The 24,008-nt window shown below is 34.0% G+C and overlaps 2 protein-coding genes across 3 annotated transcripts; one reads left to right on the forward strand and one right to left on the reverse strand.

The window, feature by feature from the left end:
- The first annotated feature begins 8 nt into the window (after positions 1–8).
- Positions 9–1,733, forward strand: LOC140061072 (protein ZNRD2-like). 2 transcript variants are annotated; one of them, XM_072107496.1, is made up of 4 exons: positions 9–73; positions 498–678; positions 781–865; positions 1,029–1,733. In XM_072107496.1, exons 2-4 carry the CDS (start codon positions 526–528, stop codon positions 1,379–1,381), a joined length of 591 nt encoding a protein of 196 aa, XP_071963597.1. In that variant the 5' UTR covers positions 9–73; positions 498–525; the 3' UTR covers positions 1,382–1,733. The 2 variants fall into 2 exon arrangements, with proteins under 2 accessions (XP_071963597.1, XP_071963598.1); XM_072107497.1 differs by having other exon boundaries at positions 16–73; positions 498–573.
- A 236-nt stretch (positions 1,734–1,969) lies between these two features.
- Positions 1,970–24,004, reverse strand: LOC140061069 (eIF-2-alpha kinase GCN2-like). Its single transcript, XM_072107493.1, has 38 exons — positions 23,806–24,004; positions 23,118–23,236; positions 22,904–23,006; positions 22,503–22,676; positions 22,089–22,178; positions 21,575–21,693; positions 21,348–21,478; positions 20,928–21,082; positions 19,745–19,855; positions 16,261–16,478; positions 15,899–16,004; positions 15,532–15,635; positions 15,149–15,276; positions 14,655–14,779; positions 13,125–13,258; positions 12,751–12,914; positions 12,300–12,411; positions 12,073–12,163; positions 11,775–11,981; positions 11,054–11,231; positions 10,522–10,604; positions 10,160–10,261; positions 9,757–10,044; positions 9,299–9,496; positions 8,849–8,898; positions 8,348–8,516; positions 7,716–7,898; positions 7,154–7,324; positions 6,824–6,961; positions 6,505–6,624; positions 6,050–6,178; positions 5,645–5,731; positions 5,280–5,389; positions 4,729–4,879; positions 4,374–4,439; positions 4,193–4,240; positions 3,751–3,872; positions 1,970–3,566 (listed from the first exon to the last, which is right to left on the reverse strand). Exons 1-38 carry the CDS (start codon positions 23,911–23,913, stop codon positions 3,500–3,502), a joined length of 4,959 nt encoding a protein of 1,652 aa, XP_071963594.1. The 5' UTR covers positions 23,914–24,004; the 3' UTR covers positions 1,970–3,499.
- Between the last annotated feature and the right edge of the window lie 4 nt (positions 24,005–24,008).

Genomic DNA, 24,008 nt, shown 5'->3' on the forward strand with positions numbered 1-24,008 from the left:
ATAATATATTGTCAAAGGAGCGCTAGATGTGTGTGACGTGTGTAAACCTAAAACTACAGGTTAATTTTTAAAGGTAATATACATGTTTTGAAAATATATAATAGAATGAAAGTTAAACACCATTAACTAAAAGCATAATTGTTCTTAAAAAAAGCCAAGTATGTATAACGTAGTAGTACTCTAGCCTAGAGTCTACTAGCTAGAGGTCTAAGCCTACCTACTTAAGTTTCTACTACTCTCTAGGAGCCTAGCTAGGCTAGTAGGACCTCGAGAGGGATGCCTGATGAGGGTCAGGTCTAGTTAGGCCAGACAAGCAAAAAGAAGTTTCTAGAAATGTCATTCGTAATTATGGTATAAAAAGTCTGTATAAACAATGAACACACACAGTTTGAATTGTAGATCTTATTCGTTTGTTTTTACAGATAAATGTACCTTTTATTATGAATTAATTACAATCATTCATAATTTATTATTATTAATATAATTTTTATTTTTAGCATTTATTGACATTACGCAGTAAAGAAAATGGCAGAAATGGATGATTGGCGACCCCCAACAGAGGCAGAGATGAAGGTCATTGAAGCCAAACGGGAACGGTCGGATAAAATAAGTAAACTTATGGGGGATTATTTATTGAAAGGTTACAAAATGCTGGGCACATGTTGTCCAACATGTACAGTAAGTTTCAATGAAATACATGATATCCTCATGAAATTATATTGGTATACAATAACAGATAACCTATTACCCTAATATGAATCCTTCCTTTTCTTATTGCAGACCATTTTGTTACGTGATAAGCAAAAGAACGACTACTGTGTGGCTTGCAATGAGTTGGACACAGAACATGCAAAAGATAACCCTGGTAAATACATTCACAACCTCTTTTTTCTGCATTCAGATACGATTTATTTGTCTCTCCGAGTTCAAATTCATCAACTTTGTGTTTATTATATTAATTAACTGAAATTTTCCAATATATTGTTTGAATTTACTTAAGTCATTAATTTTCACCACATAATTTTCAGTTCTAAGTGAAGCAGCAGCAAGGTCAATAGTTCAAGAAGGTCAACGACCTCAAGTTCAAAATGGTCATGTAAACGGAACAAGCTGTGTGTCACAGGAGACATCAGCTGTTAAAAGGAAATGGGATTCGCCTATTGAACGCCCTCAATTTAGAAACAGTCAGCACTCTGAATTATCCCTCGAGTCTGTCGTCGGTGGATCGATAGATGTCGTCTGCGAGAAGTTAGCATGGGCACGCGATGAACTGAGATCTAGCAATTCTATTGAAGTCAGTCTCAAAATTTGTGAGCTAATGAAACTGTGTGCAGAGACTATAGTGACTTTAAAACATGCTGGACAAGCTGCTGATTTATGATGCTTATAGTGGTAATGCATAATATTTGTAATTAATTATCCCATTAAAGGGCCTTTCACACCTATTCCGGCACAGTTCCAGTTCGGCGCTGGTAAATCAAAGCGAAAATCTGGGTTGTTTTCATGCGGCTATGCGCATATCGATTGTTGCTGTTGGGTTAATCAAGGTTACAATACTGTTAAATTAGTGAATGAAGGTTCAGGATTACTGCATGTGTAGGCAAGCTAGGCCTTCTGCCTCCTTTTTAGCAATACAAAAAATCCTGAGAGAAAATGATCTATTGATGGATTATGACTATCACATTTATCTCTACCATGAAGAGAAAATATTTACAAAACACTGTTAAAACTAGTGTACAAGTGTACACTTTTGTGTTATAAATTAGCAAATTACTGTATGCTTTCTACTGGCAGCTTTGCTCCAAACATTTAAGTTGTTAAATTGCTGCATTGACATAAAAAAAAAAGAACTACAAATTATTTTCAAATTTTATTTACAGGTTGTTGTCTTGTTTACATAAATTATACTGGAAGTTTTGCAAATAAATACAGGGAAATTATTTGTACAAAAGTAAAACTTTAGCAAATTAAAAAACAAGATTTAATAACAAGATTTAAAGCCCCATTCCCTACGTTTTTTAGATCTAATTTAAGATCACAAACTATATTTAATGTAAAAATAATACTATATGGTCCTATTGCGATAACTTTTTTCGTCTTTAAACGGTTAAAAATGTGAAAAATAAGTAGATTCTAATAATTATAGCGGCCCGCTATAAATCCCAAAATGCATTGCGCGCGGATTGATATTTTTGTTTTTCACCTGTAATTCGCCCACTTTTCGATTGATCGTGAGGCCAAAACAAATGGAAGGCTCCTAACTTTTCAGCGAAAATACCGGGTTTTCCCCAATTTGTATCAACGGAGTCTGGCAAAAATAGAAAGACTATTAATGCAGCAACTGTACAACGTCAGGCTAGGTATATAGCTAGCGTACGATGTTCGTACGTTACCGATGTTTACCAGCTAGGCCTACAAAACTAAGCCTAGCTAGGCTAGGCCTAAGACCGTCCAACGAGAGGTCGATCGCCGCGAGCTACTAGGTAGTGCATTGTTTCTCACTTTTTATCATAATTTACCATAAAACGTACATTTAAGACAAGGAATGACATGGTTTGATGTTTTTAAAGTGATATATATGTATTATTTTCCAAAAAACGTCCAAAATTGCAGGGAAGGGGTCTTTAATAACAAGCATTAATAACAAGCTTTAATAACAAGCTTTAATACTGTTAGTACTGATCTTTTCAAATATTTTTTTCTCATTTTGGAGTGAAATATAATTTGTATTCTATTTGTTATATACAAGTTTACAGCCTGTAACAATGGAATGCAGCTATCTCTATTAATGATCCTAAGTATCTAATAATATAAAAGAGACTTTAATTGCAATAGCAAACTCATGGTCCTTTTCATATTGAAAATGATAATGACTTGAGTGAGTTGAATGTTTTCGTTTAAATTATATTATTTCAAGTAAAGCTCTCTACACTATCAACATTTATGTGACAAAAAAATGTGATGTGCCCATATATGGACATGATGATAATCACTACCATGTTAGGGCACATCAAACTTTTTTTTGTCAAACTAGTTTGATAGTGTAGACAGAGCTTTATGCAATAGTCTATTCAATATTATTTCCATTCAACGTAGTTTAGCCACAACATACAGATTAAAACTAGTTTGATAGTGTAGACATAGCTTTATGCAATAGTCTATTCAATATTATTTCCATTCAACGTAGTTTAGCCACAACATACAGATTAAAACTAGTTTGATAGTGTAGACATAGCTTTATGCAATAGTCTATTCAATATTATTTCCATTCAACGTAGTTTAGCCACAACATACAGATTAAAACTAGTTTGATTGTGTAGACAGAGCTTTATGCAATAGTCTATTCAATATCATTTCCAGCATAGCATAGTAGATTAGCCACAACATATAGATATTAATACATATCAAAACTAGCTTGATAGTGTAGACAGAGCTTTAGACTATCTACGTTTGAAATTCAAGTTTTGAAATTGTTCTTTATTTTGTTTTCAACCGCTCCTTATATGATGACTTTGTAGCCTTCTTCTCTATCTCTGTATGTATACAGTACAAGCACATCAGTCACCCTAGTGTAAAACCAAATGCAAGTATTTTAAACTGACTATGGCAACTTGGTTATTATTTTAAAAAAAGGGAAATGTCAGGTGACATACAACCCCATAGAGCTCAAGAATCATGAAAATGGGTATTTTTGTTATTATTTAATCGTTTTAACAGCAGTCAATAAATAAATATAAAATAAAATCTTACTTGGTCTCAATCTTAATTTCCATCAATTCATCACAAATAATAGTGAGATATTTCCTGTATTTTTGGTGTTTTTCAATCAACTGGAAAACACTCTCCTGATAGGAGTTCTCATCATTGTCAAACTACAACCAAAATTAAATGGACTCGATCACAGACAATGACACAAAGAAACATTTAATAATTCTAAATGGTTTGAAATGAATATACTGTATATGTTAGTAAAAATGCTTATTGAATCAGGAGTATAAATACTGTAATTGGAATGCCCTCTCACATGAAGCAGTAGATTCAGCCACAATAAATTCATTTAAGTCAGTAATTTAAAAACACTGGCAGAATCACTCTGCAAAGTATGTGTCCTACCGAGGATTGGACAAGTAATGAGGACTTTTGCTTCCAGTCTCTACACTAAAGTAAAGTAAGTATGTATTTTTATACTTACATCCAGTGTGACAATCATACTCTTAACAACAGACATTGGTAAATCCACCTAAGAAGAAAACAAATACAAAACATAAAACCAATAATTGAAAAAAGGCCATGTAGAAGCACTAAGGGTTCAGAGTAATAAAGGCCATGTAGAAGCACTAAGGGTTCAGAGTAATAAATAATTAGCAACTTACTGCAACAACTTCAACTTTAGTCTTGGAAGAAAAATTCTCAAGCAGTTGCCAGATTCTTGTTTGAATCTAATAAAAGAATAAACAAACACTTCAGATAAAACTAAGATACATTAGTTGAGTGTAACAGTGTATTGTATTGTATTGTATTGTATTGTATTGTGTTGTATTGTATTGTATTGTATAGTGGTTGATCATTACTTAAAATAGAGACACTTGTACAGTAGTTATAAAAACGGCTTTATACTGGGATCAACAACTTGACACAAATCTCTCAACACTACTGACATTCTCTTTAGATGGTTACATCTCCCAGAAGTGTCCCAGAATATAAACAAATATCAAGTAGATATCTTACCCTTCTCTCAGTTCTTTTTCGATCTACTGTGTCAAGTTTTTCATGAGGCACAAAGCGAATATTATAAGATGTGTTTGTTGCGCCTGTATCAGTACTGGATTGATGGTACAGACCAGATTTATTGCAAGAAACGTTAGAGTCTAAAGATTCACTGAGGGAAAAGAAATATAATTGTAGCCGAGTAGTTAAATTATTATTTAAATGAATGTTTCTTCATAAAACAGCATGCACATAAATGTATGGAAATATGTTAAAGCTCTGTCTACACTATCAAACTTTATATGACAAAAATGTGTGATGATGTCATATCACTACCATATTTGGGCATATCACTACTATATATTTTTGTATTACTTTTTTTTACTTTCAACTTTATTCACATCATACAAACAGTACAATGTGAAAATGGCATATCACTACCATATTATTTGGGCACATCAAAACTAAAACTAGTTTGATAGTGTAGACAGAGCTTTATACCAAATGAGATACCTTCCTGCTTCTGCCTAATATTGGTTGAGCATATCTAACATTTTTTAATCTGAACTCACATTTTTTCATGAGATGATTTCTTTTGTTGTAAGAAGTCCACAAGGTTACTAATTTCTACTCTTGTCTCCTTAAACTCAATCTGATTCTTCTCATTCTCAATTGACCGCACCTTTAAGAATTACAATAATTGAGTAAATCACTGTTGATTGATGTAGTTTGATTAATGTAGTTTGTTTACCGCAGTAACTGTCCACTCTGCAAACACCAGACACACTTGGGCTGGCCTAATATTTCTGGTTTTCCTCAAAATTCTGATATTGTGAATGAGTTTAGAGAGAGTCAACTGTATTACATGATAAATTAAACATTGCAGTTTGCTCCTATTAATTATCCAATGAAACATTAAAAATAAATGTGATTTTACCTTGACTTTTTGGCTTTCAAGATCTTTAATTAGCACCATATGTGTAATCCCCACATACTTGCAATACTCTTGTATTTCTTCTAATCCCTACATATATAAACAACAGTAAAAGCTTGCAAGAAAACACACAAATATGTACTCCAACTGTTGGTACTGTACTTGTATGGATAATGGAGAAACAAGATGAATATGTTTCTCCATGTATGTACCGTATGTATTCATTCATCCATTCATTTTATTTAAAAAAACAAAATCCATATTATCATGTTAAGGCTAAGGGAGTTTCATTTTTAAAATACTTTTAATTATATTTTAATACAATTTGTTATATATAATGTTATAATTGTCATATGAAATGCTCATAACATTTTCAGACATAAGATAATAATGAAAGCATACACTTACCAATGATGTGTCGCATAGAATGTCAGCTTTGAGGCCTCCTGCCCAAAGGTCTCTCACACATTTCAATTTGTCTTTTAATGAACAACTGCTGCCAATGGCACAGACAAGAATGTCACAAGTACTTGGCATCTATGGAAAAACAAGGAACAACAATTCTTAGTCTCTATAACAGTTGAATTCAATCATTAAGATTTTTATTTTTATTGAAAATTTGTCAGATTGATGAGTAACAAAAACACATGATTAATTCACACCGAACCGAGTTGGTCCGGTGTTTGCTATGTTATGTTGTATTGGTTCGCATTCACACAAATAAGTTTTGTATGGAACCTGCAATGAGTTAATGTTAATGGTTCGATTCATAAACACAACACCAGAGTCTTCACAAGTTATTATCCGGTTAGAATTCAAGCTCAGTATTATTAGTAGTTAAAAAAAAAAGAGTATGAACTAACCTCTTCAGAATCTTGCAAGCCAGCAAAGACAATTTTTTCAAGATGTATACTAACTCCCACAGCACAAGGACACAGCAGACTTTGCATTGAGCTTGATACAGCATGCTTAAATAACGGTATCTGTCAAAGAAATACAATCAGAAAGTTCATCACATTGATACAACAATACATTTAGCCTAGCCCAGATGAAAATAAATTGCCTGCTGCCTAGGAAAATAAATGTCATGAGTTAGGCCTATTAAACAAACACTGCTTTTTTTAATTTTTCTTAAATCCTACTAAACATATACTATTGCAGTATAACAAGTTAGATTCTTACAAGTTTATCATATCTTCCTCCGGCAGCTAGAACATCCATTCCACTTTTGCCTTTCTTACGACGAATGTTAGCAACAAATTGGAACATGATTCCAGAATAAAGATGAACATTGTATACAAGAGAGAGGGAGATCTTCATCTGTTAAAAGAAAACAATAATTAAATAGATTAATAGTTTTACAATTAAAAGACAAAGTGAATCAAATTGGCACTTTTCATACACACACATAGAAACAGAATTCAGTACCTTTTAGTTCTCCTAAGTTGGTGTCTCCCACACATATTCTCATTCATGCATTCATATATATATACAGAGGCCGTTTCTACTTACCTCAGCCCTCACTCCAAGCACCTGGGCATGTGTTATAACAGTTTCCAACTCATGCAATGCCTGCTTTGCCATTGATGCATTTGGTCCTTTACCTTTATACACCGGCTTTAATAATCTGTTGATTTGGCTTAATGGTCCTTCCATTTCAACATACATGTACATATTACTGACCTGTAATAAAATGTTATAATATTATAATAATCTGATCAGTTTATCCAGAAGTTTCAGGACATTAAGAGTAATTTAGTACAAGCAGTTGTTAGCATACTGTCCAATAGGGAGATTTCGATTCGCGACAACCGATGGACAAACTACATATAGTGTAGATAATGGGACATGTGTGTCCTCGCTCCACGCCAACAGCTTAATGGTTTCTAGGTCCAGGCGACATTTTGAATGACCTGACCTAGGTTGGTCATCAGTCCTTGGATGTCGAAAATTGTAAGTTCTCTATTACTAATGGCAGTTGTAATGGTTTAAACTTTAAACAATGCTGAAAAAGCACATTTACATTTGTTGTGGATACACATGTTTTTTTTAAATTAACAATGAAATAGCTTACTTGTTGTTCAGTAATTGACAGACTAACAAGTCTTGTTTGTATTTGAACTTTAGTTAACCTTTCCACCTTGGCATCACTAAGAATGTTGTACACTGAGGCATGCTGTTTCTCAGGAATACCACAATGGTTCAAGATGGCTGTTAACAGCAGCGTGTGGTTTATGTGAATAAAATAGTTGCGAGCCTATCAATAGAAAAGAACAAATAAGATACCAACAAAATATAAATTCATGTTAACATAGTCTGAATGACATTCAGATTCGATTTATAATGTCATTCATACATAGTATAATGATAATTGTTTTCTTGGCAGAAAAACACAAGCAAAACAATACACACATAATATTTACATTCATGATCAACATGGAACTAACAACAACAACAACAACTGATCAAGCAATATAAAATACAACAGACCTAATGACCTATCTTTGAAACTCATTGTTGTGTAGTCTAATAGCGCTAGGTAAGAATGACAATTTATGTCTATTTGTTTTAACTGGAATTGTTGAGCATGAAGCATCAAACCAATTACCAAAACAAAGTTTGAGTGAAATGTTACTAAAAGTCTCTTGTTGTAAGATAGGAATCTGTGATTACTAATATGCCATTCTAGTATAGTATGTCAATTACTTGTAATGATGGGTACTCATTGATGATCTCTGTTACAACATGTAAAACCTCAGCATCCGGTATCAACGTTCCTTGTGTGTTACTAATTATGTCAAATGCGCACTCTGTTAGTTCACGTGGATGACTGCCAAACAAACGCTTCTCACGATAAACTCGATCAATACAATATCTGCAAAATGAAACTATTGTATGTAACAGAAGAGACTACAGTCTTAAGCTCTGTCTACACTATCAAACTAGTTTAACAAAATAAAGTGCGATGTGCCCAAATATGGTAGTGATATGCCCAAATATGGTAGTGATATGACATCAACATGTCCATATATGGGCACATCATATTTTGTTATCACATAAACTTTGATAGTGTAGACAAAGCTTTATACAGAAACAAATTATGTTTATACCAGAATAGAAGAAGACAAATAATAATAACACATTGTCCATACCATCTAAAACCATTTTATCAAAATTATAAATAAATTGTACAAATTGAGTACATACCTTTTAAGTCTTGTTATGTTATTTCTCGCAACATACCTCGCAAACGAAACCTGCAAAGAACAACAAACACATACATACATTGCAATCCTAAACCAAAATCATATTATGCATGGTTAATGAAGTTTATAAAGTATAGGTCCTACTAGTGTCAACTCCCCAATACTAGACACCTTTGGGCTGGCCTAATATGTCTGGTTTTCCAGAGATTCTGGTATGCTGAATGTGTTTTTAATGGTAAAATGAATTTAGGACCTTTTGGACCAAGATAAAAATCTGAGTTTCTGTTTTTAAGAGTCTGGTATTCTAAATGTGTTTTTAGACCTAGGGAAATGCCTGTTTTTTTTTTCGTTTTTCAGAGAGTATTGGGAGAGTTGACTGTATAATGCTCACCATGAAAAGTTTTGACAGTCTACCTAATCTAATTCTGGATTAATGGAAAAGTATACTCACTCTTAAATCATAAGGCAGTGTAACCAGTCCTCCACTGTGATCCATAAGGGTAACACACATTTCAGTCTTCCTGTATAAGTCATTCATTGGTAGCAGCAATGGTGTAGACAGCCGTGACGCACCGTGCTTCTCAAACACACGACAGATTGTGTAGTATACATTCTGCTCTATTACCGACTGCTTTAAATGATATTGACCCTGAAAGGAACAGATTATAAAATTAGAACAGAAAGAATTTATAAAGCTCTGTCTACACTATCAAACTAGTTTGACAGTGTGATGTTCTAAAAAATGGTAGTGATATGCCCAAATATGGTAGTGATATGCCCAAATATGGTAGTGATATGACATCATCATGTTTGGTGTCACATACAGTTTGATAGTCTAGAGCTTTAGAATAAAGAAATGAAAGGAAGGCAATAAGTTGAAAAGATTACATATTACTGTATCGTTATTACCTTGTGAATTTCTGTATCATATATGAAATCGGCAGTGGCTGTAACTTCTTGTGAGAACAGCTCAGACATCATTCTGTGATAAGCTGTTGATTCTGTGTTAGCTATTGTTTGAATCAACATCTCATTAAGTCTGATATTTTCTTCCTCAGCTGGAGGGATATGCTTGCTTCGTAGCAGCTCTGATGCCATAGGTCGCTGACTCGGGTCATGGTTCAAAAGCCAGCGAATAATAAATGCATGTTCAACCATGTTAGTCTCATCAAACTCCTTAGGGAATTGGATTGATTCCTAGTAAACAACAAAATAAACATAATTTATAAGGTAATATGAATATATAGAATTGGTTAATGTATTGTAATGATGTCGCCTAATATGGTAATTATAAAGTTGACCTATGACCTACCTGACGTAAATTACTAAGTATCTTGACCCTTTCCATACCAGTGCTCAACGAAGGAAAGCACATCTCAAAGAAGATGATTCCAAGACTGTACAAATCAACTTTCTAAAACAACAAACAGGAAAGGCTAATTTGGTCTGCACACACTCAATGATTGCTAAAAAAATCTTACTTGTTAAACAGTTTGTAGAGAAATCTAGAATTTCAGAGAAAGTTAATGAAAATTACAAATTCCTCAATTAGTTGGCAGAGGCATAGGAAGAGAGAGTGTTGGGTGTTTTTTTGAGTTCAATAGTATCTTACGGGATACCTTCTCATTACCCAACAATACAACAGTGATTGAAGTAGACAGCTAAAAGTCATACCTGGTTATAAGTTCCTCTTCCTTTACATAACTCAGGACTAACATACAGTGCAGTACCAACTTTACCTGTCATGTGGTTAGGACCTGTTAATAAATTGTAACATTATTAAAATCTATCCAATTATCTTTATGCATTCACATTAATGTTAAATTTGTACTTATCTATATGTTGTGATTAAACTACTAGCTATGTTGATTGGATAAACTATTATTATTATTTATTTATACTGGGTAACCTCTTCAGTCCAAGACTGGTCCCCCACAGGGCCAAGTTATGATCATTGGATGAGTTAAGTAAATGTATGCGTGTGATAGTGGCTGTGTGTATACCACTACACCGGGGTAACTCTTACTGTACAATGGACCTACCGTTTATAGTCCTTAACAGAGAAGACTCGTTCTACCACCAGAACCATGAAGTGAGTAAGCTTCAAACCCTTGCCTGTGTTAGGGCTACATAATTACTGTTACACTGTCTTAACCGCTCAGCCACTCACTCACTATTGCATAGGATATGAAAGTAACTTACGTACCTTGCCCCTCTCCTGAATGCGAGGCATCTGGGTTTGTTGGGACGTTAGTTGTCTCTGCTAATGGGTCACTCATAGCTCCTAATGAGTGTGTTGTGGCTAAACCAAAATCACCAATCTTAACATGATCAACAGAATCCAAGAAGATGTTCACTGGTTTTAAGTCACGGTGTATCATACCCTAAATCAATATTTACTTTTATTATTTTAATTAACCTCTTCTTTTTTTTCATACACATACAACAGCGGGTAACTCATACAGGATAGATAAACTATTTTATAATTTATTGTGCTTATAAATTAGGTCTCATTTGAGCCTTAGGGAGTGGAGTTGAAAGAGTGGTAAGTTACAACCATGGAACTAGATCAGAATTGAACCCTGTAACATGGGATTGGAAGGCAAGCATGTTAACCACCTCTTATGGATGGAAGATTGTTTCCGTTAAGTTGTCTTGTTATAACAACTCAACTGTAGTATTGGTCATTACATAATGAGTAAAAACAACAACATTTAAAGTACAGTCGACTCTCCCAACACTGAAAACCGGAAACTCGTCCAATACAAGACTTTTTTTGAGGACCATAAGGACCCAATTTTTTGATGAGCATAAGATCTCAAATCCATTTTTAACATTAAAAACACATTCTGAATAGCAGACTTTCCGGAAAACCACACATATTTGGCCAGCTCAAAGGTGTTTTATGTTTGTTTTCTAATTCTAACCTGTGAGTGTATATGTACAAGGCCTTCGACTATCTCCCTGAAGTACCTCCACACTCTTTTACTATCCTTCCAGAGCCCAGCATCAATAGCCGTACGCAGCGTGCTCTTCTCACAGAATTCCATTTGGATGTAAAGGTATTGTAATGTGCCCTTTGACCCATCATCTACTGACTGGTCATTCTTTGAGTATGAGCTGGATTTTTTGTCCTAGAAAGAGGAAACACAAGATTATTCTCTTTAAAAATGTGTAAAGAGTTTGATGAATATAAAAGCAACAAAAAAAAGCAATCTTACTTACGTAACTGAAAGAATCAATGTATTTTCCAGAATTTCCAAAATCAGAATCTTCAAATATGATGCCATCACCAGAATCACTTTCAGATATTGGCCTGAAAAAAATAAGTAATGGTAGTCAAGAAGTTTTAAAGTCCAGCCAGTTTGACAGTTCCTCCATGATAAAGAATAGAGTGAAGTTCTAATTAACTGGTCATATTGAGGTTTTCACAAACGTTATACTGTACTTACATGAAAGGCCCACAGAAGGCATCATCATCCTCTTCTTCACTGCTACTGGTCTCTTGGTGTGGCATACTAGGGTTGTCATATGATGTACTCCATTCATATGAGTTCAGATTACCTGAAATATACACATTGTGGAAAGTGATGGGTTTAAATCATTCATTCAGTCAGTACCTACTATATACCCAGATATATGTTTTTACTATGTTGGATACACAATTTGACAGAGCCTATGTTCTTAATTTTAGTTTTGTATAATAAGTATTGCTAAGGCCAATTTACACAGACGAGCGGTAATGGTAAGCAGAAACCCAATAGCTCCGTATTGTGTGTAAATGGTCAAAACATAGATTCCATATTTTTGTTTTCCCCTTACCATTATTTGATACTTACTTTACCGCTGGTCTGTGTAGAGAGCGGGGGTTGCCTTTATTAAAATTAACATAAAACTACATACCAACTTTAGGAGCCAGTTGTTCAATGTTATCAGATATATTCAAACTATTCCTTTCTTCAATATCAAAGTTCTTAACAATGTCATCTGTGTTTGAGGATGTGCCTGTCTCAGACTCATCTGTTGTGAGCTGTTCCTCTGCAGTTTCAATCCATGAATTGTAATATCTGTGTTTTAGGCGAGTATAAATGTTATGATACATTACATATTACAGATACAGACAGATAAAGGTAATTAAAAAAGGGCTGTTAGAATTAATGCAACACATAACTCTAGTATCAAAGGCAACATCATTGGATTAAGAATTATTCTGTTCTCTGGTCTTGTGCCAATTTATTTATTTACACATTGATCAAGAAACATAAAATGCATGTTACCTGACAACATTTTCATGGTGTAAACGTGAAAGTAACTTGACTTCTCGTGTAATCTTTCGGGTCAACTCTTGCTTGCTAGGGTCAAGTTGAATTCTTTTGATAGCATAAAAGTTACTGTCCAGCTTGTTTTTAACCTTTTAACAAAACAAATAAAAATCTAGTCAAAACTATTATAGCTACCTGAATTTGATGACGGGAAGCAATGTGATTATTTACACAGACTTTCCTAAGACGTTCAATCTTGTTCCTAATAATTTTAAAGATGTATTGTCCCTTGAAACACAAAAAAATGAAGATCAAAATATTCTAAATTTAAATTGGTCATATCAAAGTAATATTAAAGCTATTCACTTTAAGTTCAAAATTCGAGCCAAAAACAACAAGTTTACGTAATTAACAGGTAAATTAATTTGATTACATTTCGTCTGGTAAATCGTCAGGAGCGAAAGTAAACAAAGATTTCAAACCATGAGTATGCATTATGCATGATGCTAATTAGGATTGTTTACAACTCGTCACGGTTGAGAAGGTCTTTTTACACAGATCGCGAGGAAGTTTTATAATTATGCATACAGAGTAGCCAAATAAGCACGTTGCATTATGAGATATGTTTTGATCGAAAACTTTGACTGGAAGTCAAAGTTATTTTTTGAACCAAAATACGTCTGTATTTCAGTTAAATGATTTTTTTTTTCGACTAATTTTTGGTGAAAGTTAATAACTATTATGATACTTCAAAATGACCCGATTTTTTTCAAAATCTTTTTTTTTTATTTTTTTAGTCAAAGGGACAATACATCTTTAAAATAAATTTTTAATTAAAACTCAGTCTACACGCATTCAGCGTCTGCATAACTGTTTTTTTACGCTACATTAGCCATAACCACAATCCTGATTTGCATTTCCATGTCCAATCTCATGAGTCCCGTAGAACCTTTTTTGATCTTGTTTTTTTGTATAAATGTGTTAATTCTTTATTTGACTGTAACTTAGTTAGTAATTTTTATCTTAAAATCCTACTTTTCATATTCCTTTTAGAGTAAATGTTTTTAAAAATGGTTTTATTAGTAGATTAAGTCAAACTTATAATTCTTTTCTTTTAAGAAACCCTCAGTTAGATATTTAAAGTAATAATCTCCGTAAGTTTCGTAACATTGTTAGTAGCTTTAATATTTTTTATTGTATGTGTACGTGTTTGTCTGTGTTCCCTCCTGTAAGTGGTGAACCATGAGTTCACTGTTGGTTGGGAAATGAAATAAATAGATAAATAAATAAAATAAATAAATTTTTTAATAAAAAAAATATAAAAAAAATAATACAAAATAAATCTAAACAATCAAAACTAAACTCAAACCCAGGTGTGAATACTTAAACTAAAATGATGATTGTGTGAACTCATAATGAGGAAGGCAGATTTAATTATATTTTACATTTAGGTAATGACATCTTGAAATAAATTATAATAAATAAACTATTTTAGATACTATTTCACATATTTTACTAATAAAAAATCCCAATATAATAGTTTACCTTCATAACCGAGCCGAACCCTCCTTTGCCAAGCAGGTCCATAATTTGAAATTCACTGAGCAGTCTTGATGGACCCCACCTGAGATGCATTGCAACCTTTAAGTTTGTCTCATCTACACCATTCTCTAATAAAAAAAATTGTTTATAGTTAGATTTGTTAACATCCATTCAAAGCAAAATGTTCATGTGTATACGCTATCAACATATTAACTTACACTATTTTTTCCTTTAGTTATTTCTAGGCCTTAGTGGTACCTATTACTCACCTCAATCTATTTCCCTCTTTTTTGCTATCAATCAACAACTCTAACATCTTTCCGACCCAAATAATGTTTTTAAATGTTTTGTATCAATTTTGCAGTTTTTTAAACATTTGAAATTTCATATATTTTTGTTGTAAATCAACAATTTCAGCCTCCGGGCTGCACATTTTTACTATATATACCTGAATAAATAAAATTTAAAAAAAAAAAAAATTAAATTAGAAACTTTACCTGATAGTTGGTTATTGCTTTCATTGCTCTTGTTATCATGGCAACCCGTTGAGATTGGTGGATGTATAAATGGATGATCACGCAGTTGATGTGCTGACCAGCGGGTACCCTCATCCAAATCAAGACACCTACAAAGTATAGTTACATCAATCTTATAACCTAACTTAACATAGTCATAGTATTTGCTTAGCTACAGAGAGAAAGTTAATATTGAACATATTTAATCTGGCAACTTCAGTATCAGAATTAAACATATTTGTCTTGGTAGTCATAAAGTTAGCGAAGAGGAATATTTGATTAAGCATGGAGACGAACCCATGCATTTGAATTGAAAGGCAAGCATTATTATGCTTGTTGATCATGAAGCAAATGAAGTGGCTTACCTGTCTAAGAAGTCTTTTATTTCTGCTGGAAGGTGTTGAGGAATCTTATAAGGAGGTTCTATCACCTCAATATCACCTTGTATAACACCAAGTAAAATAGTACCCTGAAAACAAAATAAATATATATACTGACTAAATCATAGTAAATATGCAGGAGAAACAATTAGTATTATATCTGATAATATTAATGTATATTACATAACATAAGCTCTGTCAACACTATCTAGTTTGACAACAAAAAAATGATGATGTCATATCACTACCATATTTAAACATATCACTAGCATATTTGTGCACATCACACTTTTTTGTCAAACTAGTTTGATAGTGTAGACTGAGCTTTAGTATATCATTGTAAGTTACTCACCAATTTGAGAATATCTCCTTTCTTGCCACCTCTTCCATACGTCTTCTCATCACTGAATCTAACACAGTGACTTTCAGAACTACAAGTCTCATACAAACTAGACAACCTAAATATGAATAATGTCATCACAATCGTGGTATATTTAAAGCCAGGATTTTAATTTTAGACATAACATAAAACATACATTACAATGCCTTATTCATGTTTTCATACCTAATGGGGCCTTGGTTACAATAATTAGCCTCACTCTTCTCATCATCATGAACACTGTACGTCTTGCAACATAGCGAACTTAACAAGACTTCTCCAATAAGAGTGATTATTGGACAGAGTAAGCACAGACTTCTAATTCTGTATAATACCTTTTATCAATGCTGTAATCAGCGACTCGTAACTTGCCGTCTTCGTCAAGGAACACAGAGGACGCTTTCAGGTTTTTGTGTGTTACTGACTTGTCATGTAAGTAGCAAAGGGCTTCGATCAGATCACACGCATACTGTCGCACGGTTTCCATGGGGATAGACGTGATATTATCAACATGTTGATAAAGATTTCCACCTCCAACATATTCCATTAGAACCTGGTAAATGTACAACATTATTTAATGACATTAATATCTAATTGGCTGTCTCAACAGGTGCCCAAATACGGCCAACTACCTGTAATGTTAACTAATATCTAATTGGCTGTCTCAACAGGTGCCCAAATACGGCCAACTACCTGTAATGTTAACTAATATCTAATTGGCTGTCTCAACAGGTGCCCAAATACGGCCAACTACCTGTAATGTTAACTAATATCTAATTGGCTGTCTCAACAGGTGCCCAAATACGGCCAACTACCTGTAATGTTAACTAATATCTAATTGGCTGTCTCAACAGGTGCCCAAATACGGCCAACTACCTGTAATGTTAACTAATATCTAATTGGCTGTCTCAACAGGTGCCCAAATACGGCCAACTACCTGTAATGTTAACTAATATCTAATTGGCTGTCTCAACAGGTGCCCAAATACGGCCAACTACCTGTAATGTTAACTAATATCTAATTGGCTGTCTCAACAGGTGCCCAAATACGGCCAACTACCTGTAATGTTAACTAATATCTAATTGGCTGTCTCAACAGGTGCCCAAATACGGCCAACTACCTGTAATGTTAACTAATATCTAATTGGCTGTCTCAACAGGTGCCCAAATACGGCCAACTACCTGTAATGTTAACTAATATCTAATTGGCTGTCTCAACAGGTGCACAAATACGGCCAACTACCTGTAATGTTAACTAATATCTAATTGGCTGTCTCAACAGGTGCCCAAATACGGCCAACTACCTGTAATGTTAACTAATATTTAATTGGCTGTCTCAACAGGTGCCCAAATACGGCCAACTACCTGTAATGTTAACTAATATCTAATTGGCTGTCTCAACAGGCGGCCGAATACGGCCAACTACCTGTAATGTTAACTAATATCTAATTGGCTGTCTCAACAGGTGCCCAAATACGGCCAACTACCTGTAATGTTAACAAATATCTAATTGGCTGTCTCAACAGGTGCCCAAATACAGCCAACTACCTGTAATGTTAACTAATATTTAATTGGCTGTCTCAACAGGCGGCCGAATACGGCCAACTACCTGTAATGTTAACTAATATCTAATTGGCTGTCTCAACAGGCGGCCGAATACGGCCAACTACCTGTAATGTTAACTAATATCTAATTGGCTGTCTCAACAGGTGCCCAAATACGGCCAACTACCTGTAATGTTAACTAATATCTAATTGGCTGTCTCAACAGGCGGCCGAATACGGCCAACTACCTGTAATGTTAACTAATATCTAATTGGCTGTCTCAACAGGTGCCCAAATACAGCCAACTACCTGTAATGTTAACTAATATCTAATTGGCTGTCTCAACAGGTGCCCAAATACGGCCAACTACCTGTAATGTTAACTAATATCTAATTGGCTGTCTCAACAGGTGCCCAAATACGGCCAACTACCTGTAATGTTAACTAATATCTAATTGGCTGTCTCAACAGGTGCCCAAATACGGCCAACTACCTGTAATGTTAACTAATATCTAATTGGCTGTCTCAACAGGTGCCCAAATACGGCCAACTACCTGTAATGTTAACTAATATCTAATTGGCTGTCTCAACAGGTGCCCAAATACGGCCAACTACCTGTAATGTTAACTAATATCTAATTGGCTGTCTCAACAGGTGCCCAAATACGGCCAACTACCTGTAATGTTAACTAATATTTAATTGGCTGTCTCAACAGGCGGCCGAATACGGCCAACTACCTGTAATGTTAACTAATATCTAATTGGCTGTCTCAACAGGCGGCCGAATACGGCCAACTACCTGTAATGTTAACTAATATCTAATTGGCTGTCTCAACAGGTGCCCAAATACGGCCAACTACCTGTAATGTTAACTAATATCTAATTGGCTGTCTCAACAGGCGGCCGAATACGGCCAACTACCTGTAATGTTAACTAATATCTAATTGGCTGTCTCAACAGGTGCCCAAATACAGCCAACTACCTGTAATGTTAACTAATATCTAATTGGCTGTCTCAACAGGTGCCCAAATACGGCCAACTACCTGTAATGTTAACTAATATCTAATTGGCTGTCTCAACAGGTGCCCAAATACGGCCAACTACCTGTAATGTTAACTAATATCTAATTGGCTGTCTCAACAGGTGCCCAAATACGGCCAACTACCTGTAATGTTAACTAATATCTAATTGGCTGTCTCAACAGGTGCCCAAATACGGCCAACTACCTGTAATGTTAACTAATATCTAATTGGCTGTCTCAACAGGTGCCCAAATACGGCCAACTACCTGTAATGTTAACTAATATCTAATTGGCTGTCTCAACAGGTGCCCAAATACGGCCAACTACCTGTAATGTTAACTAATATTTAATTGGCTGTCTCAACAGGTGCCCAAATACGGCCAACTACCTGTAATGTTAACTAATATCTAATTGGCTGTCTCAACAGGCGGCCGAATACGGCCAACTACCTGTAATGTTAACTAATATCTAATTGGCTGTCTCAACAGGTGCCCAAATACGGCCAACTACCTGTAATGTTAACAAATATCTAATTGGCTGTCTCAACAGGTGCCCAAATACAGCCAACTACCTGTAATGTTAACTAATATTTAATTGGCTGTCTCAACAGGCGGCCGAATACGGCCAACTACCTGTAATGTTAACTAATATCTAATTGGCTGTCTCAACAGGCGGCCGAATACGGCCAACTACCTGTAATGTTAACTAATATCTAATTGGCTGTCTCAACAGGTGCCCAAATACGGCCAACTACCTGTAATGTTAACTAATATCTAATTGGCTGTCTCAACAGGCGGCCGAATACGGCCAACTACCTGTAATGTTAACTAATATCTAATTGGCTGTCTCAACAGGTGCCCAAATACGGCCAACTACCTGTAATGTTAACTAATATCTAATTGGCTGTCTCAACAGGTGCCCAAATACGGCCAACTACCTGTAATGTTAACTAATATCTAATTGGCTGTCTCAACAGGTGCCCAAATACGGCCAACTACCTGTAATGTTAACAAATAAGTAAAAGGTTTTTTCTGGTAAATGTATGACAACTAATATTTAATTGGCTGTCTCAACAGGCGGCCGAATACGACACTGCAAAGATCAACTAACTGTTCTTTCTTATTTCTATATTACAAACAGGACCATACTAAAAAACTTTAGAGAAGTATATGGAAATGTTGACAGTGTACAAGGGGTAATAGAAATATTGTAAGTAATGAACTATAAGCAAAAATTAAACACATACTGTATACCAACCTCAACGTTTATTGCACTTTTATCTTGTGTATACTTAAATGCCTGATAATGTACCAGGTTTGGATGGTTCAACTTCATTAGAAAAGAGAATTCTTGCTCAATACTCTGAAGCTGTACAAAGTAAACATAGAGTTTTAAAGTAGAATGTGATTGCAGATACATATTACTAGAACAGTACACTGTGTAAACACTAATGTAAATTAATATGTGAACTAATACTAACTTGTTTGATACAGCTGTCAGCTAAACACTAATGTAAATTAATATGTGAACTAATACTAACTTGTTTGATACAGCTGTCAGCTAAACACTAATGTAAATTAATGTGTGAACTAATACTAACTTGTTTGATACAGCTGTCAGCTAAACACTAATGTAAATTAATGTGTGAACTAATACTAACTTGTTTGATACAGCTGTCAGCTAAACACTAATGTAAATTAATATGTGAACTAATACTAACTTGTTTGATACAGCTGTCAGCTAAACACTAATGTAAATTAATATGTGAACTAATACTAACTTGTTTGATACAGCTGTCAGCTAAACACTAATGTAAATTAATGTGTGAACTAATACTAACTTGTTTGATACAGCTGTCAGCTAAACACTAATGTAAATTAATATGTGAACTAATACTAACTTGTTTGATACAGCTGTCAGCTAAACACTAATGTAAATTAATGTGTGAACTAATACTAACTTGTTTGATACAGCTGTCAGCTAAACACTAATGTAAATTAATATGTGAACTAATACTAACTTGTTTGATACAGCTGTCAGCTAAACACTAATGTAAATTAATGTGTGAACTAATACTAACTTGTTTGATACAGCTGTCAGCTAAACACTAATGTAAATTAATATGTGAACTAATACTAACTTGTTTGATACAGCTGTCAGCTAAACACTAATGTAAATTAATATGTGAACTAATACTAACTTGTTTGATACAGCTGTCAGCTAAACACTAATGTAAATTAATGTGTGAACTAATACTAACTTGTTTGATACAGCTGTCAGCTAAACACTAATGTAAATTAATGTGTGAACTAATACTAACTTGTTTGATACAGCTGTCAGCTAAACACTAATGTAAATTAATGTGTGAACTAATACTAACTTGTTTGATACAGCTGTCAGCTAAACACTAATGTAAATTAATATGTGAACTAATACTAACTTGTTTGATACAGCTGTCAGCATTCTTCTCTTCATCAGGAAGTGGTTTGCGTCCTTTACTGTGTTTCCATTTCATAATCCATTCACATACTGCAACAAGTTGCCCACTACCACCATCCATTCCAACATACACCTTGCTACCACTGATCCCCTCACCTAAATAACAATATTATCATATGTTGATGATGAGCAAAATGTGTCTATGTATATTCTTTAGGTAGCCATAGTCATTTACACCTTCTATCATTTGAAAAAAGGATCTAAAGCTCTAGCTTTAGGTTTGGAATGCTGGTGATAGGTGGGTGGTTGTATTTTGTTCTGTATGAGATTTTAAATTTGTGGGTTGTACACTTGGTACTTTACTACTGATGGAAACAAATAAAAAAAGACTATAAGATATACAGCAATAGGTAAGCCTTACCTAGACATGCTCCCCTGTGTATCGTCCTATCATCAGTCTTGGTATTGAACTTTGTTACTATTACTGATCCCTCACGTTTGCTGTTCTTCATTTGACAATTACCTTTTGACTCCTTACTAAAACTTAAGTTTCTGTAAAAAAACAACACTCTTGTAAGTACAGTATACAATCAACATAGTACTTGAGACAGTATAATTTTGTTCTATATAATAATTTGTTTTATTTACCGAGTTCTGCCTTTGATAGTCTTTCCGTCCTCCCCGGGATCTGGCTGACGTCGTCTTTTTATTGGAGAACTATTTGAACTTGAACTCTGACTTCCGTCGTCTTGATTTGTTTCTTCATTCTACACAACAAACAAAACTAAATCTATACAAATACACAATTTGTTATGGCCTGTCCTGGATAACAATAAATACATTTTGTTGGCCTGACCTGGTTACCAATAACTAAAGTTTGTTTCCCTGACCTGGTTAGAAATAACTAAAGTTTGTTTGCCTGACCTGGTTAGTAAACACTACAGTTTGTTTGCCTGACCTGGTTAGCAATAAATAAAGTTTGTTGGCCTGACCTGGTTAGCAATAACTACAGTTTGTTGGCCTGACCTGGTTAGAAATAACTACAGTTTGTTGGCCTAACCTGGTAAGCAATAACTAAAGTTTGTTTGCCTGACCTGGTTAGCAATAACTAACGTTTGTTGGCCTGACCTGGTTAGCAATAACTAAAGTTTGTTGGCCTGACCTGGTTAGCAATTTCCTTTTTTTTTCTCTCTTCCTTTATAGCTGCTTGTAAATCCTGTCTTCTTTGCAGTTCTTTATCGATTTCTTTTCTCTACAAACATATATTAAGAATATAATGCACGAATAATTTTCACAATTATAAAAATATACTTTATTATAATGTGGTACTTGTTTTGGATTTTTCTCTACAAATAAGTAAGAAAAATATGATAAATGTTGCTCAAATTAGATAACAAATGCAAATCAATTAGATTATAATTCCCTTTATACTTATACATAGTAGAATAATTCAATTAGATTATTACTATTACAGCAATTACAATATAACACTGTACACTCATGGGTATACAATTTGAACTACGACCTTTTTTTCAATGATTCATCAAGTGTTCAGATTCACTAGTAAATATCAAACCTCTTTTTCTTTAAGTTTTCTTTGTTGTTCAACTTCTCTTTGCTGCTCTTGTGCTATTTTTTCTTGTTTCTTTTTTTGAGCTGACATCATTGCATCGTAGAAAGACTCATGTTGTGGCACATTGTGTTTATGTAGGAATTCAGTTACAATTTGAGACAACTCTAAAATCATCACCTATAAGTCAATATACAAATCCGATTGGAAAGACTTTTAAATGTATTTGTTTATTTCATTTTTATTATATATTATTTCAAACACATCCAACAGCAAGAAGCCAATAACAGGATGCTGCCTTATAAAAATGTGTTCTAGCATTTCATCATTTTCTTGAATTATTATAAATCTATTATTTTATTGTGATATGATGAATAAATGTATATTTATATATATTTGTATCATACCTCTCCTTTAAGTTTGTTAGCCTTCAGTAAAACATCCTGTTTTAGAGTCTTCAACTTCTCATTTGATATTCCTTTCGAATTTTCAAAATGAATCTCTGGTATTCTATCAAAATTATAAATGTATGAAACATAAACATTATTTGTAATAGTAAAATCTTGTGAAATTTGTTGAAATAATACAATTAAATGTTGTTAATGAACTGTAATAACTTACAATTGTGGATATTCAGGAGGGCACTTAACATGCATATCAACCTTCACATGTACATTTGCATTTTCATGTGTACTTTGCTGAGGTTTTAAATGCAACTTAATATCAGGAGGGCGGTACACCTAGACAGAAATAATATGCATCAAAATTAATAACATTCGATTTTGAAATTCAAATTTGAATACGAAAAATGTTTTTAGGGACGGCTTGAATGGTACTTACTTAAATCTATAGTGAGATTCCAGTATTTGAACCTGTAACTTCTTTCTAAAGGCCCAGGGTAAACATCATTAGTACCACATAACCTTCATTAATGGAATCATGGCTCAACAATTTCAAATAACTAATTGTCAGTTACACTAATCTATACTGTTGCTAACATTTTATAGGCTAAATGATTGTTTTTAAATGTCTACTAGTATATATAGTAAGAAGTTACAAAACAATGAAATGGTAAATTGAATAATTTTTATTTATTTATTTTATTTCCAAACCCAACCATCAGCAAGAGAATTTCGGCCAAAAAAAAAAAATGTGTTAAATAATTATTGAGAAAAAAAAATGTCTGAGACGTATACACTGTTATCGATCGGTCGTAATCTGTCATCTGCATTTCACTAAGTCTAGGCCTCTTACGTCACACTACTATTAGAAAACGACACTCAACCTAGCCTATAGCCTATAGGCCTACCTTCCATGCATCACATACACGGCAGTCCTGGAAGTCATCATTGAAGATAGCCTGCAGAACTTGTAACTCATTTTCTTGCCTATCTTGAAATGATTCTTTTTCGTCCATGTCATAAAGTAAATATATAGACTGTGGGAATCCACGGTTTATTAAATATCATTGCTACATTGGTTTATTATTATGTTTAATTTAAAGAAATATAA

This window comes from Antedon mediterranea, chromosome 10 (assembly GCF_964355755.1).
Source record: "Antedon mediterranea chromosome 10, ecAntMedi1.1, whole genome shotgun sequence".
In the NCBI taxonomy this organism is placed as follows: domain Eukaryota; kingdom Metazoa; phylum Echinodermata; class Crinoidea; order Comatulida; family Antedonidae; genus Antedon; species Antedon mediterranea.

Bases quoted from the DNA above. Each gene is read 5' to 3' on its own strand.
- LOC140061072 (XM_072107496.1), top strand. From the start codon at position 526: ATGGCAGAAATGGATGATTGGCGACCCCCAACAGAGGCAGAGATGAAG. The intron at 679-780 runs GTAAGTTTCAAT...TTCTTATTGCAG, and splicing joins CATGTTGTCCAACATGTACA to ACCATTTTGTTACGTGATAA. The intron at 866-1,028 runs GTAAATACATTC...CATAATTTTCAG, and splicing joins ACATGCAAAAGATAACCCTG to TTCTAAGTGAAGCAGCAGCA.
- LOC140061069 (XM_072107493.1), bottom strand. From the start codon at position 23,913: ATGGACGAAAAAGAATCATTTCAAGATAGGCAAGAAAATGAGTTACAA. The intron at 12,412-12,750 runs GTATGTAGTTTT...TGTATATTTCAG, and splicing joins ACAACTGGCTCCTAAAGTTG to GTAATCTGAACTCATATGAA. The intron at 6,962-7,153 runs GTAAGTAGAAAC...TTCTTTTAACAG, and splicing joins TGCTTGGAGTGAGGGCTGAG to ATGAAGATCTCCCTCTCTCT.